At 35.6% G+C, this 18,720-nt stretch overlaps 1 protein-coding gene across 6 annotated transcripts; it reads left to right on the top strand.

Annotated features, from left to right (window-relative positions):
- The first annotated feature begins 5,074 nt into the window (after nucleotides 1-5,074).
- On the top strand, nucleotides 5,075-18,494 carry LOC116019660. Of its 6 annotated transcripts, none has more exons than XM_031259945.1 (13): nucleotides 5,076-5,679; nucleotides 7,976-8,407; nucleotides 8,691-8,781; nucleotides 9,942-10,047; nucleotides 10,158-10,330; nucleotides 10,925-11,010; nucleotides 11,095-11,885; nucleotides 11,988-12,398; nucleotides 12,485-13,280; nucleotides 15,984-16,214; nucleotides 16,309-16,433; nucleotides 16,748-16,893; nucleotides 17,284-18,494. In XM_031259945.1, the coding sequence occupies exons 4-13, from the start codon at nucleotides 9,948-9,950 to the stop codon at nucleotides 18,253-18,255; spliced, it is 3,831 nt and encodes a 1,276-aa protein (XP_031115805.1). In that variant the 5' UTR covers nucleotides 5,076-5,679; nucleotides 7,976-8,407; nucleotides 8,691-8,781; nucleotides 9,942-9,947; the 3' UTR covers nucleotides 18,256-18,494. The 6 variants fall into 6 exon arrangements, with proteins under 6 accessions (XP_031115807.1, XP_031115805.1, XP_031115804.1 ...); XM_031259944.1 differs by having other exon boundaries at nucleotides 9,938-10,047; XM_031259947.1 differs by lacking the exon at nucleotides 7,976-8,407 and having other exon boundaries at nucleotides 5,075-5,679; nucleotides 9,938-10,047; nucleotides 16,748-16,884.
- Nucleotides 18,495-18,720: the final 226 nt, after the last annotated feature.

Raw genomic sequence — 18,720 nt, 5'->3', positions numbered from 1 at the left:
CCCCCCCCCCCCCCCCCCCCCCCCCCTCTTTTTTTTTTATATTATATTTTCGACGATCTTGATTTTGGTTCTGATTCGACACGCGTCCTATGCTGCGGAGCAGCGGACGCGTGTCCATCCAGTGTGCTGGTTCGGCTTATCGTTTAAGGTTACGAATTCTAGGGGCATAACGTTTCAATTTTCTTATTTTCTACGCAAGTACAGCAACTCACCCTTTTAAAATTTTATCATAACTCTTTTTTTTTTTTTTAGAGTTATGAAATTACAAAATAGAGTTCATGCAATAATGTATATTGTCAAATGAAATGTATATTGTCAAATGAAATTGCATGTAGTTAAATTAAATTGATGTTTTGGTATTGCTATAATGAAACTACTAGTGTGTGTGAAAAATAAAACTAAAAAAATAGCAATATTGTTAAATAAAACTGAAATGTAATTTAAATGATACTTACTTCATAGACCACGCTACTATATGTACTATGGTCTACAGTAAAATTTGTCCAAATAACCCTTCAAAACCATATATATTGGTTTCTCGTAAAAATGTTAAACTCTGTGTACCTCGTAGACGGAAGGATATGTTAAACATGTATTATTTCAATGTTTCATGTCATTGGAGCATTATACCTTGTGACCAAAAGTTTCATAACCGCATGAAATTGCTATGGACTTTTGGTTGTAAAGTATTCTCATTATTTTTTTCTAGTCCCCACAGAAAAAGAAAATTATTTTTTTCTAGTATAAATCAGTTATTTATCTACTCTAAGAAATTATTGGACAATTGTTAATGGAATAAGTTAAAGGTGTTAAAAGGTTACAAGCCCTTAAATATCGTTGAAGGTGTTAAACGTTTCTTATTTGTCAATCAGAAACCTTGATTTGTTTGTTGGAGTAATGTCAAATTAGATGCACAAATTGTCAAGACTCAAGATAGGTGGACCAAGCTAGTTTGGGGTGAGGATTAATTGATTAAACGAGGGAGATGCAGCGCAGCTATACATGTAAGTCTATGGGGGTGTTTGGTAAACGGCTGATAGCTGGTTGGTTTAGCTAGTAGTTGATGACTGATTGCGTTAACTGGTTTGACCAGCTGGTTGTATTAGCTGGTTATAAAAAACTGTTTGGTAAATTAGCTGTTTACTAGTAGCTGATTGAATGTAAAATGACATTTAATGGTATTGTTATTATTATTATAAAATAACAAACACACCACCCATTTAAAAGTAAATCCCATTGATTTTAAATGATAAAATAGTCAATATACCCATATTTCCCAACCAGTTGATACAAAAAGCTACATTCATTAGCTTTTCAATTTTCAGCTTATTGGCCCAATAAGCCAAGGCCAATAAGCCATTTACCAAACACTTCAAAATAGCTTATTGGTTGGTCAAAAAGCTAAACTTGGTCAAATAAGTTAAAATTTGGCTTATAAGCCAATAACCAAACACCCCCTATATCTAATGTATCTATATATAATGGAGCAAGTATTCCTATTTCGGCAAACAACGATACTAGGGTGGCCCCACAAAAGGATTATGTCTTTTTTTTTTTTTTTTTGTGACGACTCCCAAGAGTCTCATTAATCACAATAACGGTTGTTATGTCATGTGTACAGGTCCATTTTGTAAGGTGAATCCAAGTTTATGGTCACAATTTTAAAATTTTATATTTACAATTTTAAATATTAATATAACAAAATTATTACACCAGATTTATACGAAGATACACTGTTTTGATACACTAAGGGTGTGTTTGGTTCGCACATAGGAATCAGAATCGGAATGGGTAACAAATACTTGTAATGGTAATGAGTTTTGGTGAAACTGTTTAATATGTTTGGTTGTTGGATGGAATGAGAATGATTATTAATAGTTGAGGAAGAAAGAATGAAGGGAAATGCAACATTTATTTAATAAAGGTATGAGTTTTCTCATTAATGGGTATTCCAAACCCATAGTAGCATTCACAAAACCTATCAACCAAACACTAACAATCATTTTTATACTCAGCTCATTCCTTATGCCTAAAACCATCAACCTAAGATGTTACTTGAGTATGACGAATTTATTAATTTATCATTAAATTAATTTCAATTGTCAAATGAAAATCTCATCCGCACGCTTTCTTCCAATTTATAAATGCGAGAGGGAAGCCAAAATCTATTTAAGGGGGCCGCAGCGGTGGCCGCGGTATGCCGGCAATAGAATACTCTGCTGAAAAGGATTAGTAAATTATTAATTTATTATTATTTTAAGCTTGTTCAGCTGTAGTTTGAAGACTCGATGTAATGAATATTATTATATAAGTTATATAACCAACATTTTTGCAACTTTTTATTTAAATAAAAATAAATGGTTAACTTTAACCCAACGAGGTAGCTCAAGTGGCAATTGAGCTCTCTTTGTGGGGAGGAATTTCGGGCGAACTCGAGTTTAACTCTCACAAGCGACGATTCCCTCGTAAGTTATGAAACTTATATATTATATATAAGTTTACTTAATTTTTAACAAGACAATAAAACTCTCTATGTTTTTAGATCACTCATTAATTAGCCTGACACCACCATGCCTTAAAAAAATCATATTCCGTATTAATTACCTAAAATTGGTGATCAAGTGGGTGAAGATTTTTATATCATAACTTATAAGGCCACGAGTTAGATTATTCTCAACACATTCTTGATCAATCATGTCTCACATGATCTTCAAAGTGCAGTAACAAAGTTTATCCTATAGACACACTTAGAAAGTGGCTAAGAGTTTTTCTTGTAACCCAAAATAAAAATAAAAAAGTAGTCCAACCAAAAAAAATATCAAATAATGTCACAACATAAAATGAATATTAAAAACTAAATTTAGTAGGAAAATTTAATGAGTAATAACCAACGAGGCATTAATCGACTCACCAAATAAAAATATCTCATAATCGTCTAACGAAACTAGAATCATTTAAGGTTAAGAAAAAAATCATAACCAAATGAATATAGGTTTTTAATTACTTATTATATTTTTATAATTTAGAGGGAGTCATCTTATAGACCCCTAATGATGGTAAATACAAAAAAAATAGTAAAAAATGACTGATCATTTATTTATATTTTATTTAATACTATTTGATGTTATTACGAATTAATATTATAAAATTTATATAAGTTAAAAGATTGTACTCAACTACTAATTATTATTATTTTTTTTGAAAACCAACTACTAATTAATAATTATTTAGAAAAAGTTGATATTAAAAGAGAGCGGTGGTGGAAATGAATGGGCGATCATTCTACTTAGGAAATATTGTCATAATTAATATAAATAAATATAATAAAGATATTTATGAAAGAGATATGCAGGCGGCGTTCGACAAATGCCATAAACCACAAATGAAATCATGTTTTAGTTGGTCTGCCTCGTGAATTCAAAATTTTTGTTATTAACTTGTCAACCATAATAATTATTAATAAATATAGCGCAGTCCTTCTGAAAACGTAATTTACGGAGTATTAAATTTGTTGACATCCAAACAAAAAAAAAAAAATTGTTGACATCCAAACAAAATTTTAATTTACATATATTTTTTTGGTAAGGTCACAAGGTGTCATGAGCACAAAGCATGCCCTAACTATATTATACACTTTTAAGGCATCGAGCCAGCCCAATTAAGAAACAAAGTGCTGATCAATTTGATTTTTTTCATACAAGAAGATGTTCAAACTTCCAACTTCTCTTAAGGGACAAGAGTGAACGATCACTCATACCAACCAAATTAGGTATTTTAATATATATATATATATATATATATATATATATATATATATAGAGAGAGAGAGAGAGAGAGATGAACATTTTATACAATTTTTTTTTAGGACAATGCTTAGTACCCCTACACTTATCACTTACATGTCATTTCTAATATCAGGTGTGCATATAACAACTTACAAAACAAAACATCCAAACTTATTTTAAGTTGATTAACCAGTTAAAATATGCCCTTAAATATACTTATAATCTTTTATAAGTCATGTGAGTAGTTGCCACGCATACTTTTTATTTTTAGAACACTATCAAAAAATAAAAACTATCAAACACGTTTATTTCAAAATTTTTAGTTTTTTTTTCTCAATTAATTTTTTCACATATTATTTGCTTTTAATTTAGAGAAATATACAAATACAAGTCATTTACTATCTGAAAAAAAATTCTCAAATTATTTTGAAGAAATGCAAAATTAGATAACATAGAAAAATGTGTTTACTTGTGTATTTTTTTTAAATTTAAAATAAAGAATATAGAATGACAAATTTGATGAATAAAAAATGAGTAGGTTTGATGTGAGAAGTGTAATATTTTTTTTTATTAAAAAGTATTACACACTTATGAGACATCAACACACAAGACCAATTAAAAAGAATACATATTTGAAGTAAATGTAACTAATTATTTTTGTTTTCATTTTTTTAAATAAAAAAAACAGGTTAATAAATACATTATACATATGATATTTTTAGAGTTAATTCAATTTGTTGTCATAGATTTATAGGCGATAATTCACTTTTCGTCATTTTTATCATAATATTTACAATGTGTCATAATATTATTGGGGTATGACCATTTTTTCATCTATCAACAAAATATTTTTAATGTCGTTAAATACAAAGACATTTCGGTATTCAATTATGTATATTTTCAAAAAATAAAAATAAAAATATAGTGGTCAACTCACTTTATATAAAAATGATCGAAATGCTTTTATATTTAATAATATTTTAATAATTTTGTTAAGAATGACAAAAATGGTCATACTACAATAATACTATGACCAAATGTAAATGTTTTAATAAAAGGAATTAAAATTAACTACCACATATAATTCTATAACAAAAAATGAAACTAACACATATTTTTATGTACATGATATGCTCTTATTAGGACCATAGTTTTTAGCTCTAAAACATTGCATGATCTTTACTTGTAAGTTGTAATGATAACACAAGGAAAAAGAAAAAAGAAAAAAGAAACAAATGCGAAAGTGTTTCGTATTGACTAGGAAAGAGACGAGGCGTATATATACAGAGGCGATGAAGAAAGCAAAATTGTACATAACTACATACACTCCTCAAGTACGGGAATCCATTCTGTGTAATTCTGTATCGCACTGCGTATAGAGAGGTGAGTTGGGGGAGAGGTGGAGAGCTTCGAAGCAAGTGCATAGACAGTACGACGCCTGGTACAAAAACAGTTGCGCTTCTTATCCGCCATAGCTGGACGGAATTTCCTTGTTCGGAAATCAATTTGGGACAGATCTTCTGCGGCGTAATTTCCTTATCAGTTTGCATCGTTTGGTACGCCGTCGAAGTTTCAGTTTGATATACGGCGCGAATTCGTGGACTGAGGAGACTACCTGGGATGCCTCGGAGCAGGACTTGAAGCATTTCGGTCCACGTATTTGCCTGCGTTGAATCGAGTACAGGAGAGATGAATTACGTGAATTTATGCTAATCTCTGTCCATTTCGAGAAGGGGGAGGCATGGATGTTTAATCGATTGTACCATTGGCCTTGCCGACGATGTTTCAGCGAAAGGAGCAAACTCCCCTTGAGCTGTGCATTGTGACTTACACTCTCTCACAATTCAAGGCACGCCTATATATGTTTATCTCTTTGATCCAATTCCTAAATACGGTATTTGCTTTATATACGCGCTCCTTTTGCCATTTCATTCCCTTCTTTCTTTGCTTGTGCTCTGCGACTTGTTTATTTCTTATGAAGCTTTGGCCAATATCTTGTAATTAATGATGACTGCTCTTTTTTGATTGCGAGCTGTTTCTTTTCCAGAGCTTAGAATTTTAGTTTTACAAAAGGGTTGTGCTCCTCATTTATACTTCTCAATTTTTGGGTGGTTACAGTAGTTTATCTGTGCCCTTTTCCATGAATTACATAAACGCAGGTGTATAGATGGATTGAATTTATGGGTAGTTAGACAGGCTGATGAGGAAATGGAATATAAAATAACTACTGTATTCCACATAGACCATTTATCAAGAAGAGAGATGACGAGAAAGTCATGCATATATAGTAGAGACATCAGACAAGGGAGGATGGGATAATATTCTTGTCCAGGAAAAGATTCCAGTATCTGTATTACACTGTCTCAAGGGAGAAAATTCATAAGCAAACACACAGCTACTAGTCTACTATGGCAATGCTACATTGTCAATAGGGGTGCACATGGTTCAGACTGAATCAGTTTTGGATCAAACCAAAAAATGATTACAAGCTAATCAGGTTGAGATAATTCAAATTGAAAACCGAATCATTCTGTTTGGTACTTTGGTTTAGATCAATAGGTCTATTTTCCAGTTTGGTTTGGATGGGATTGTCTTTTGGTTCTTTACATATTATTAATCTGTTTAGAAAAACTGTTTGAAAATCATTTAAATAATAGATAGAAGCCTACAATTTTGAGTGAAATAAAGCGACTTCATATTTCACAATCTTCCACATAATAAATACACAATAAAGAAACATTCTTATGCTAAAATTTCCATTCCAATGAACATTTTTTCAACACCCAACAATGAAGTCTCCTTTTGATTATAATATTTTCAGACTTTGGATTGATTGGCTGTGTATAGAGATTGCCAAATTCAGCCGTGGATTGATTAGTTGTGGATAGCGATATGGAACTACTGGACTACTGAACCCTAGTTACTAATTTCTAAAGAGTTTATATAGAACAAAGATAAAAATCTAGTGTGGTAGAGCATATAGGGTTTGATTGCATTGGTTTTTGAATCAATTCAGATAAGTGGATTGAACTAAGTAAAAATTGAAAACCAAACCAATCCATTTGGTTTTAAGTATGTGGAACCGAAATTTGTCATTTGGTTTCTACCAAGAAAAATAGATGGTTTGGTTGTGCTTAAACTGGTTTCTAATTTGCTTGTATAACCCTAATTGTGAGCCATGACTCACTTTGCAATGAAAGCCATGTCTTTTGTGCCAACTTCAAATAAGCACATATGCATCATCAAAATTAAGTCCTATTCTATATGGAATATTAACCAACTAGGAGCAAGAGGCCTGCCCTACAATGTAAGTTGGCTCATTAAAATATGAATGGTGTATATATGGCTGGACACATTTTCATTCCTCTTGTATCATTTTCAAATAGATCTTGAGTTCTTGCAAACTATACCGTGAGGCCCAAAAGATATTCATTGCTAATACGATGCCATATTAATTGTGGCTGGACTGAAATTCATCACATGATAATATTCATTGCTTTTCAAGCAAAAGTTCATCACATCTCTGATTAATATCCCTTTTGGTTACAATTGGTCAGTTCAGTTCTATAACCTCTGTGACTTATCTGTTTCGTTAGCTCATATGTCATTTATAGTAATCAATTTAAAACTTGTTGCCATACATGAATTGGTAGAGAGAGTACATGGGTTGGATGGGGACATAAGCATTGCAGTTCAATTTTTACATGGAGCTGATTATAAGTGAGAAAAATACGTTAATTTATGCTAATGCTAATCCTTCCAAGTGAGGGGTATGCTAGGGTTTAGTTGATAGTACCCTTGGCCTTGCTAGTGGCGTTTTAATGGAAGGAACAACCTCTTCTTGAACTGTAAATTGTTTCTTAGACTCTTCCCTACCAAAGGCATATCTATTTACTCCTTTAAAAAAAAAGAATAATTTTATAATCCCCATATTAATATTTGGTGTTCATGCTTATGCACTTCTATTATTATTTTCAATCAATTTTCTATTTGCTATGCGTCTCTGGTCATTTGTTTCTTACTGAAGTCTCAATTTGTATGGTGGAACCATAGCTATATGTGGGCTTGTTTATTTTATTCAATTGCGGGTTATGTCTTTTCACTGGAGTTGGGATTTTGTTTTACTACAAAGTCAATATACTTCTTATTTTTGTACTTGGATACACTAATTTATTGGCGCCCTTTTGTAGATTACATATGTATAGATGGATGAATAGATAGAAATTGTGGATAGCTAGACAGGCAGATGAAAAAAGTGGAATAGATTAAAACTACTCTATTCCATATTGACTATTTGTTGAGTAGAGAGATGACAAGAATGCCATGTATATGTACTGAGGCAAGGGAGGAAAACATAGGTCCAATACGAATGGCACATAATCAATTTCCCTTTCCTTGGCCACAGATTTATGACAAGATGAGTTTCTATTCATCTTTCCTTATAAATTAATTTTAATAAATCTTCTGTTTTAGAATTTCTATATTAGTCTCATTATTTTTATGCCCCTTTTAGTTGTCAAATTAAAATTTAATATCATGTGGAAATTGACAGGGAAAGAGTACCGGGTGTCTTGGACAGACACGAGCATTTGAATTCATTTCTTAGATGGAACTGATTACATGTGAGATAAATGCACAAACTTGACATTGTGTAAATTATGTAAATATCAACAGATAACAAGTGTGCATTCGTGGGAAGGGGAATACAAATATCTGTTTTCTTTTAGGACGCGTGGCATTTCACATTGTGAATTACGTTTTAGTTGGTTTGCTTTGCATGAATTTCAGTCACTTTATTAGCTTGCGTGCCTTCTATGAACTACATTGCTCTTTTCATAATGCCAACGCAGAAGTTTGTTGCGTATTTTAAGCAGCGACTGATATTATATATTAATGTGTTTCTAGATCTGGGTCTTGCGAGGAAAGTATCGAATGCAAGAGCCTCTTGACGAACGGATCTGTGACAATCAGACTACTATAGCAAGATAATAATTGGGTAATACACAATAACACTCTTATTATTCCATCAATAGTTCTCAGTGTTGCTCTTTGTGTATGTGGTATAGTGTACATTCTCTTTTGCAGAGTCCGAAAATTATATTAATTTTGCAGGCAGTTGCTGTCACTGTAGTATTCAGTACCAGGTTTTCTAAGGAAGAGGAAATTTAAAAGCAACATGCTAGTTCCTTATGCTTTCTGAGCTTGTAAATTTTAACTTTTGGTTGCTCTTTATGTACAATAGCCAACCATAATTGCCCACAATTTCATCTGAGCTCTATTTCAAATTGCACTTTCGAACACCTATATTTCCATAGTTTTGTGTTGTCTTATGGTGCCTTTTAGTATCCCTTATTTGAAGCTTGAATCTGGACCTGGTGAATCTGGACCTGGCAACATTTGATGTCATTTGATGTTCCACAGCATTCAATTTATTAACAGTAGAATGCATTTCAGAAATTGCCTTTGAAATTTTGCTTGATTGTAGTTCTTGAAATTTATGGTTTTTTCTTGAAAGTGAGTTTTGTACCTTAAAAATGTATATTACTGCTATAATGCAGGGCTGTGAATACAAAATACTGTAATATATTGTCCCCTCTTAGTTTTTCATGTAGCTTATTGGCTGAACATGTTGCTTATCTTCTGCATTCCAGCACTAGTGGCCTGTTTTCCCTTCCCCTGTAAAATTCATACCTTTCCTCCTTTTTTCCGCCTTTTTGGTTCAGAAGAACTACTTTCTGTTGGTGATGCAGACAATATTTTAATAAGTCTTTTCCTAGATGTTTGATGTAATCAGTAATTTATGAAAAAAGTGGTATAAGAGGAATCAGTTTTCTAATAAACTAATGATATTGTCTAATTTTGTTGATAATCCTACTTGGCTTTCCCAAGTAGCTTAAAAATTTTAGGATTTGATAGTAATATTTTTTCCCTCTATAATGAAGTATAACTACACCATCCTTTTCAAAGTCTACAACTTGTGCTATGATTGGTTCCCTGTGCTTCTGTATGCTTGCTGCTTGTATTACGTGCTGAGTCAAGTGAATAAGAAATCTAAACTGTGATCCAGAGTCAGAATTTTGATGAAAGCTAGTCTCTGCTTTATATGGTGACTAATGCATCTCGTTCCTTTGCTTGTCTTGATTGCATATTAGCCAGTCTACCATGGGGTCGAAAGTTGACGAATTATCTGGAGAAACCTGTGTAGAAAATGCCTCGAGTTTCTCTGGCAATGATGTTTTGCCTGCCAGCAAGAGCAAAAAAGGTAAGATCAGGGAGAACCATGAAACATTGATACAAATTTTGTGATTCTTCATGTGGAAATTCAAAACATGAGGTGTTCACAATGACTTCTGATGCATGAACTTATATCAGATTTTGCATTGGAGCCTAAGATGGAGGTTTCTGAATCTCTAGAAGACCATGTTGCTAGCCTTGCAGATAAGGAAGGTATAGACAAGGTTGTGGGCACTACAGGGCTAGATCTGATTGCATCACAAATCCATCAAATGGAAGAGAGTGATGACTCTGAAATTGTGGAGGTTGATGTAAGGATACTTGCCATTTATTCAACAGTTTTAGTTTTCCTCTTCTTTTTGGTTGCTAATAATTTATTTTGGTTTTAGAATGTGTACATGCATTAGCAAGTAGGGTAGCTATGCAATTACCCAAACCTTGCCTTGAGCCTCTACAGTGCACTTTTTTTATTTTATTTATTTTTTTTTATTTTTTTTATTTTTAAATACCCGCTGTCCTGACTGATTATGCTAGCACAATGAATTTCTTAAACACCTACATTTTTTTTTAAAATCACTGCTATATGCCACCTATGCTCATAGAGGAACCAACTATATGTTCACATTCTCTGATGTGATAATTGACTTGCCTTAGTTGCATCTAGAAAACAGTGTGGATCACTTGGAGCATCACAAAAAGCACCCTTTGTAATATGGGATTTATGATGCTCCTCTATATTATCCTCTTGATAAAACATTACCCTTTTTGACAATCTTCTGAGGTATAGCCTTTATCACTCAACATGTGTTTATTGGAAAAAGTATGTTCTTACTTGTGAGACTTTTTTTTTTTTTTTTTTTTTTTTGGGGTCCTGTTGCCTGAACTATTTGTTTTGCTGAGAACAGGTCAAAGTTTGTGATATATGTGGGGACGTAGGACGAGAGTATTTACTTGCCATATGTTCTAGGTGTACTGATGGAGCTGAACATACGTAAGCCCTCAAGTTGTTTTATACTCCATCTACTATCTGTTAGTGCTTTTCATGACATTTTCTTGTTTTGTGATTGTATCCTAGTTATTGCATGCAAAAAATGCTCGAGAAAATTCCGGAGGGTGATTGGCTGTGTGAGGAATGTAAATTCGACCAAGAGATGAAGAATAAGCATGCTAACAGTGGTAGGGTCAATGAGAAGGAAAAGACTTCGCCATCTAGAAGGGCAATCATTGCTAAGTCTGATCATCCTTTAAAGATGGAGCAAAAAACTTCTGATTTTTGGGGAGACAAAGCTATTGAAGAACGTTCTTATCTGAAAACATCTGGCAAGAGATGCACAGACGATAGTGAAGTTTCTTCTCCGACAAAAAGGCAGCGTCTTGAGTTGCGCTCACCAACGGCACAAATCCCCAATAGGGTCACTTCACTTTCTCGTGAAAGTTCATTTAAGAACTTAGAGAAGAAGAAGGTTAAACTTGTAAACCAACTTTCATATGGCAGTGACTTTTCTTCTGCAACAATGAAGCGAGCTCTTGAACCAATTTTGGGTTCACCAAAGGCACAGATGCAGACAAAGGTTCCTTCACTTCACCGTGAAAGTTCATTTAAGAATTTAGAGAAGGGAAAAGTTAAACTTGTAAATCCACTGCCAAATGAAAGTGGGGTTTCCTCTGTGGCAAAGAAACGAGCTCTTGAACCAATTTTGTGCTCACCAAAGGCAAAAATCCCCAATAGGGTTGCTTCACTTTCTCATGAAAGTTCATTTAAGAACTTAGAGAGGGGGAAAGTGAAACCTTTAAATCCTTTTTCTTCTGGTTCTTTTGCAGCTAAGGTCCCTTCTTCTACAGCCCCCCAGCCACAACCTCCTCGAGGTAGTAATGTTATTTAGTTTGCTTCATACAACTAATTTAATGTCTGATCTCAATGTTACCTAGAGCGTAAAATTTTGGCTTCTGTGAAAATTAACTGTGCAGGTATTTTCTCAAAGTCCAATTCATTCAGCTCCTCGAGTGCCAAACCAAAGGTCAAACTTGTGGATCAAGTTTCTCCTGTGAAGCAGAAATCAGTTAGGGAAACAGCTTTTATCAATTCAAAGGAGGGAGCAGTTAGATCATTGGGAAAATCCATGTCTTTTAAGCCACCAAAGTCAACCCAATTAAATGATGTCGAATCAAAAGTCAAAATGTTATCTCCAAGGTCTTCTCATGATCGGGATATGGAAGGGCCAAAAAAGGTCAAAGATAAAAGTTTATGTGAAAATTCTCTAAGATCAGAACACACCAGTTGTGTTGCCATATCTTCATCCAGGAGTGATAAAAAGTCATCACCTCATGGTGATCCCTCCTTACAATCTACTGTGAAGGTTACTGATTCAAAGTTGCCAGGTGATATTTCTGATCAGGGTCCTGATTACCATTTGTTTGCTTCTTGTTTAATATTTATTTTTAATGGGTGCTTCCATCCATATCAGGTGAAACTAAGAAGCAAGCATCACATGTCGATGGAGCTTCAGTGGCTAATAGATTTAAAAATAATGAAGAAAAGCCTAATCAAATTAGTACAAAGGGGGATTCCTCTTCAAGTTCTTATATTGCTGTGAGAACTGTATGTAGTAGTGAAAAAGTTGTACAGGATGGATTGTCTCAGCCCATGGAATCAAAAGAGTGTGGCCAGAGAGCAAGGGAGAATTCTGGGAGTCACTCAAGACAGGCGAGTACTGCCAGTGGAAAAAATGTTTCTTGCCAGAAAGGTAAAGGAAGTGGTCATGCGGTGCAATTTAGCACAGTTAATGGAACTGAATTGTCTTTAGATGCGCCTGCTGTAAAGAATTCAGGAGAGGTCACAAATTGGTCTGGTGATGTAAAAGCTGCAATTGAGGCAGCAATGCTCAAGAAACCTGGAAAGTTTTGGAAGAACAAAGTCTCTGACCGTATTAAAGACTTGTTGGCATTGAACAAGAATAATGATATCTCTTTTCCGGACCAATTACCTAGCCCAAGCTACAGAAGAAATATGAAGTGTTCCAAAGAGACACATGAAGAGCTTAAGAGATTGCAACAATCAACTGCCTGCTCTTCCAAACAGGAGACCAAGAACAATGCAGAGCAGTTGATATTGCATTCTGCTGAAGTTCCTATAGGAACTGGAGATGCAGGTCCTGAGGCCCCTTCTGATGGAAAATCTTCTAGAATTAATGTACAATCCCATTCTCCAGTAGAAAAAGCACTTCTGAAAGCAACCATCCCAGAACATCAGTACATATGGCAGTATGACTTTGAAACTTTTAACATATTTTTTTTCTTCTTTTCATTTTGATATCTTGATTGGAATTTCAAGGAGTTGCTACATTTTGAAAGATGCTCATCTTATGCATGATGTTCCTGTGCAGAGGAGGTTTTGAGATTCACAGGAGCGGGAAAACCCTTANTTTTTTTTTTTTTTTTTTTTTTTTGGGGTCCTGTTGCCTGAACTATTTGTTTTGCTGAGAACAGGTCAAAGTTTGTGATATATGTGGGGACGTAGGACGAGAGTATTTACTTGCCATATGTTCTAGGTGTACTGATGGAGCTGAACATACGTAAGCCCTCAAGTTGTTTTATACTCCATCTACTATCTGTTAGTGCTTTTCATGACATTTTCTTGTTTTGTGATTGTATCCTAGTTATTGCATGCAAAAAATGCTCGAGAAAATTCCGGAGGGTGATTGGCTGTGTGAGGAATGTAAATTCGACCAAGAGATGAAGAATAAGCATGCTAACAGTGGTAGGGTCAATGAGAAGGAAAAGACTTCGCCATCTAGAAGGGCAATCATTGCTAAGTCTGATCATCCTTTAAAGATGGAGCAAAAAACTTCTGATTTTTGGGGAGACAAAGCTATTGAAGAACGTTCTTATCTGAAAACATCTGGCAAGAGATGCACAGACGATAGTGAAGTTTCTTCTCCGACAAAAAGGCAGCGTCTTGAGTTGCGCTCACCAACGGCACAAATCCCCAATAGGGTCACTTCACTTTCTCGTGAAAGTTCATTTAAGAACTTAGAGAAGAAGAAGGTTAAACTTGTAAACCAACTTTCATATGGCAGTGACTTTTCTTCTGCAACAATGAAGCGAGCTCTTGAACCAATTTTGGGTTCACCAAAGGCACAGATGCAGACAAAGGTTCCTTCACTTCACCGTGAAAGTTCATTTAAGAATTTAGAGAAGGGAAAAGTTAAACTTGTAAATCCACTGCCAAATGAAAGTGGGGTTTCCTCTGTGGCAAAGAAACGAGCTCTTGAACCAATTTTGTGCTCACCAAAGGCAAAAATCCCCAATAGGGTTGCTTCACTTTCTCATGAAAGTTCATTTAAGAACTTAGAGAGGGGGAAAGTGAAACCTTTAAATCCTTTTTCTTCTGGTTCTTTTGCAGCTAAGGTCCCTTCTTCTACAGCCCCCCAGCCACAACCTCCTCGAGGTAGTAATGTTATTTAGTTTGCTTCATACAACTAATTTAATGTCTGATCTCAATGTTACCTAGAGCGTAAAATTTTGGCTTCTGTGAAAATTAACTGTGCAGGTATTTTCTCAAAGTCCAATTCATTCAGCTCCTCGAGTGCCAAACCAAAGGTCAAACTTGTGGATCAAGTTTCTCCTGTGAAGCAGAAATCAGTTAGGGAAACAGCTTTTATCAATTCAAAGGAGGGAGCAGTTAGATCATTGGGAAAATCCATGTCTTTTAAGCCACCAAAGTCAACCCAATTAAATGATGTCGAATCAAAAGTCAAAATGTTATCTCCAAGGTCTTCTCATGATCGGGATATGGAAGGGCCAAAAAAGGTCAAAGATAAAAGTTTATGTGAAAATTCTCTAAGATCAGAACACACCAGTTGTGTTGCCATATCTTCATCCAGGAGTGATAAAAAGTCATCACCTCATGGTGATCCCTCCTTACAATCTACTGTGAAGGTTACTGATTCAAAGTTGCCAGGTGATATTTCTGATCAGGGTCCTGATTACCATTTGTTTGCTTCTTGTTTAATATTTATTTTTAATGGGTGCTTCCATCCATATCAGGTGAAACTAAGAAGCAAGCATCACATGTCGATGGAGCTTCAGTGGCTAATAGATTTAAAAATAATGAAGAAAAGCCTAATCAAATTAGTACAAAGGGGGATTCCTCTTCAAGTTCTTATATTGCTGTGAGAACTGTATGTAGTAGTGAAAAAGTTGTACAGGATGGATTGTCTCAGCCCATGGAATCAAAAGAGTGTGGCCAGAGAGCAAGGGAGAATTCTGGGAGTCACTCAAGACAGGCGAGTACTGCCAGTGGAAAAAATGTTTCTTGCCAGAAAGGTAAAGGAAGTGGTCATGCGGTGCAATTTAGCACAGTTAATGGAACTGAATTGTCTTTAGATGCGCCTGCTGTAAAGAATTCAGGAGAGGTCACAAATTGGTCTGGTGATGTAAAAGCTGCAATTGAGGCAGCAATGCTCAAGAAACCTGGAAAGTTTTGGAAGAACAAAGTCTCTGACCGTATTAAAGACTTGTTGGCATTGAACAAGAATAATGATATCTCTTTTCCGGACCAATTACCTAGCCCAAGCTACAGAAGAAATATGAAGTGTTCCAAAGAGACACATGAAGAGCTTAAGAGATTGCAACAATCAACTGCCTGCTCTTCCAAACAGGAGACCAAGAACAATGCAGAGCAGTTGATATTGCATTCTGCTGAAGTTCCTATAGGAACTGGAGATGCAGGTCCTGAGGCCCCTTCTGATGGAAAATCTTCTAGAATTAATGTACAATCCCATTCTCCAGTAGAAAAAGCACTTCTGAAAGCAACCATCCCAGAACATCAGTACATATGGCAGTATGACTTTGAAACTTTTAACATATTTTTTTTCTTCTTTTCATTTTGATATCTTGATTGGAATTTCAAGGAGTTGCTACATTTTGAAAGATGCTCATCTTATGCATGATGTTCCTGTGCAGAGGAGGTTTTGAGATTCACAGGAGCGGGAAAACCCTTATTCTATGTGATGGAATTCAGGCTCATTTATCAACACGTGCATCACCTAAAGTTTTAGATGCTGCTAACAAATTCCCTCAGAAGCTCATGCTTAATGAAATTTCACGTTTGAGTTACTGGCCAATACAGTTCCAGGAGTGTGGCGTTAGGGAGGATAACATAGCACTCTTTTTCTTCCCTGTGGATATAGAGAGGTACCCTTCCTGATTTCCCTTTCTAATCATATTTTCTTTTCTTTCAATATAATTGCTTATACTATCTAGAAGTTATGTATTGAAAATGGTGCAGTTATGAGAAGAGCTACAAAATTTTGCTTGGGGATATGATGATGCATGACCTAGCTCTGAAAGGAAATTTTGGAGGCATTGAGCTGCTGATATTCCCATCTAACCAGCTTCCTGAGAAATTCCACCGTAAGTATAGCATCACGTGCTTCTTTCTAGGATTTTATTTATAGAAGTTGGTCAATATGATTTCTGGAGGCATTTTAAGAAATTATGCTGAACATGATTTTATACTAGCTTAGTGCTTTGATAATGAAAAATTAAAATGAATAGTTTGCATTAGGCTGCATGCATTTTGTTCTTTGCTTACTTTACCTATACTGTGTGGTATTTGGAAAATTTCAGCTGGTATTCTTATATGAACCATGGATTGCCTTATGATTTTGAGGGCTCTATCGTAGCTAGCCTTTCTCATTTCTACTTTGCTTACCTGGTATGTGCAGGGTGGAATATGATGTTTTTCCTGTGGGGTGTGTTCAAAGGGAATAAGGAAAACTGTTTACATGCTCTTGGTGCTGAGAAATTATTGACTCAAGATATCTCCAGGATCATCCTGCCTTTACCTGAAAATACTGCTTTGGTGAGAGAGGTGATGTATCATTAAGCATATAAAGATATGCCTTTACCTGAAAATACTGCTTTATATGCCTTTACCTCACAGGATCATCTTGGTGCAGTACTTCATGCTCTTCCTACATTCAAATATATAACAATATTTGGCCTGGTTGGGGTGTTGGTGGGGAAGGATGTGGTGAATGTGTGTGTGTCTATAAAATAAATAATTATATGTAGAAATAAGCCCAAAGTTCTGTCTATTTAGGCATAAAGGTCTAGGATTATACACGAAGTGCTCCTGTTTTGCACATTGGTGATCCTTTCTTCATATGTTGGGAATTAGTGTTCTCTCTAGCTATATAAATATTATTAGCACAACAAGCAGTATGTAATTTTGATGATTTCATGTTTATGCTTCTTGTAGGAGGAAGATATTGCTTCCGACTGTAGAGCGGATGCACAACACATTTCCGCTCCTACTGACGAGAGAGTTAGGAATCCTACTATGAGTGGTCAGCTCTCAGTCCAATGTGCTGCTACCAAACCCTATAGACACCAGCCATTGCATTGTTTTCGTGAAGTTCCAGCTGCTGTGCAGGATGTAGCTTCTGTCAGGAGCTCATTGATGAAATGTAGTGATGAAGATGATGTGCATCTTGGTGATATGCCTTTGGCTGATGGATCTACTAATGAAGAAGCTGCTTTGGTGAGAGAGATGATGCCATCACACTCAAACATGAATTTGATCAATAGGCGTGCAGATTCCGTGGAGACTGTGTTGCAATCTGCCGCCCCTGGAACAACCCACGGACTTCCAAATTACAGTCACGACAGCTTGGTTTCAGTCCATCACAACAGAAAAGGGAAGTCTTTAATTGATGAATTCAGTGGACATAATGACCAAGCAAGCCACTCGAGTTATGGATTCCTGTCGGGCCTCCATCGTGCAGCTTCCGTGCCTTCTCCACAAGAGAAAGCTCACCATGAAGCTTCGAGTGAGATGAGCATCTTGGGACGCTCAGGGCGTGCAGAGACATTCTTCTTCCCTGTTGCTCCACTTCCTGCTGATGAGATTGGGTTTGATGGCAGCATGATGCAGCGGAAAGTGCATCCTTTGGAGGAAGATCTACTCCACGACAAGGCACCTAATCTCGAGCTTGCTTTAGTGACTGAAGCAAAATCCATCACCCCATCACCCCCGCTGTTCTTAGGTGGAAATGTAGGCAAGAAACACGAACTGCCTACAGATGATGCAGCAACAAGTGTGATGGAGGAGGAAGTTTCTACCTCCCTTTCTCTCTCTCTTTCATTTCCTTACCCTGACAAGGAGCAGGGTAGTTCTTCAAAGACTGAGCCCGGAAGAAGACATGTAAATACAACGCTTTTCCTTTTTTAGGGCGTTAGAGAGAAGTAGGGGGGTAGGGGGCAAGGGGCAAGGTGCCATTCTGCATGGATTTTGTTAGTTTCATGAAATGTTTGTAATTTGCAGGATCTACAACTTTTGTTAGAATGTTAGCTGTTTCTGCTCTCTTTCTCCCATACTTCAGATTGCACAGACAAATTTGTTATTGTTAGTATATACACATAAGATTACTAGCACTCTATAGCAGTAAGAATATAGATAATGCCTCCTCATATCAGCTCTACCTTCCCACATTACATTTCAAAAGGTAAAAGCGGCCAATATGCAGACTCTAAGGTTAGTTCTTCCTTCCCACATTACATTTCAAAAGGTAAAAGTTGCCAATATGCAGAATTTGTGCAGGTGCTGTGCATTACATGTGCTTGTTGGGTGCATGATCGCTTCTCCTTTTTTTTTTTTTTTTTTTTTTTTTTTTTGTTTTTTTTTTTTTTTTTTTTT

This window comes from Ipomoea triloba, chromosome 5 (genome assembly GCF_003576645.1).
Source record: "Ipomoea triloba cultivar NCNSP0323 chromosome 5, ASM357664v1".
Taxonomy (NCBI): domain Eukaryota; kingdom Viridiplantae; phylum Streptophyta; class Magnoliopsida; order Solanales; family Convolvulaceae; genus Ipomoea; species Ipomoea triloba.
The sequence above is the reverse complement of the archived record's forward strand: the minus strand, read 5'-3'. Positions and strand labels throughout refer to the sequence as shown.

Bases quoted from the DNA above. Each gene is read 5' to 3' on its own strand.
- LOC116019660 (XM_031259946.1), top strand. From the start codon at position 9,948: ATGGGGTCGAAAGTTGACGAATTATCTGGAGAAACCTGTGTAGAAAAT. The intron at 10,331-10,924 runs GTAAGGATACTT...TGCTGAGAACAG, and splicing joins CTGAAATTGTGGAGGTTGAT to GTCAAAGTTTGTGATATATG. The intron at 16,434-16,747 runs GTAAGTATAGCA...TGGTATGTGCAG, and splicing joins GCTTCCTGAGAAATTCCACC to GGTGGAATATGATGTTTTTC.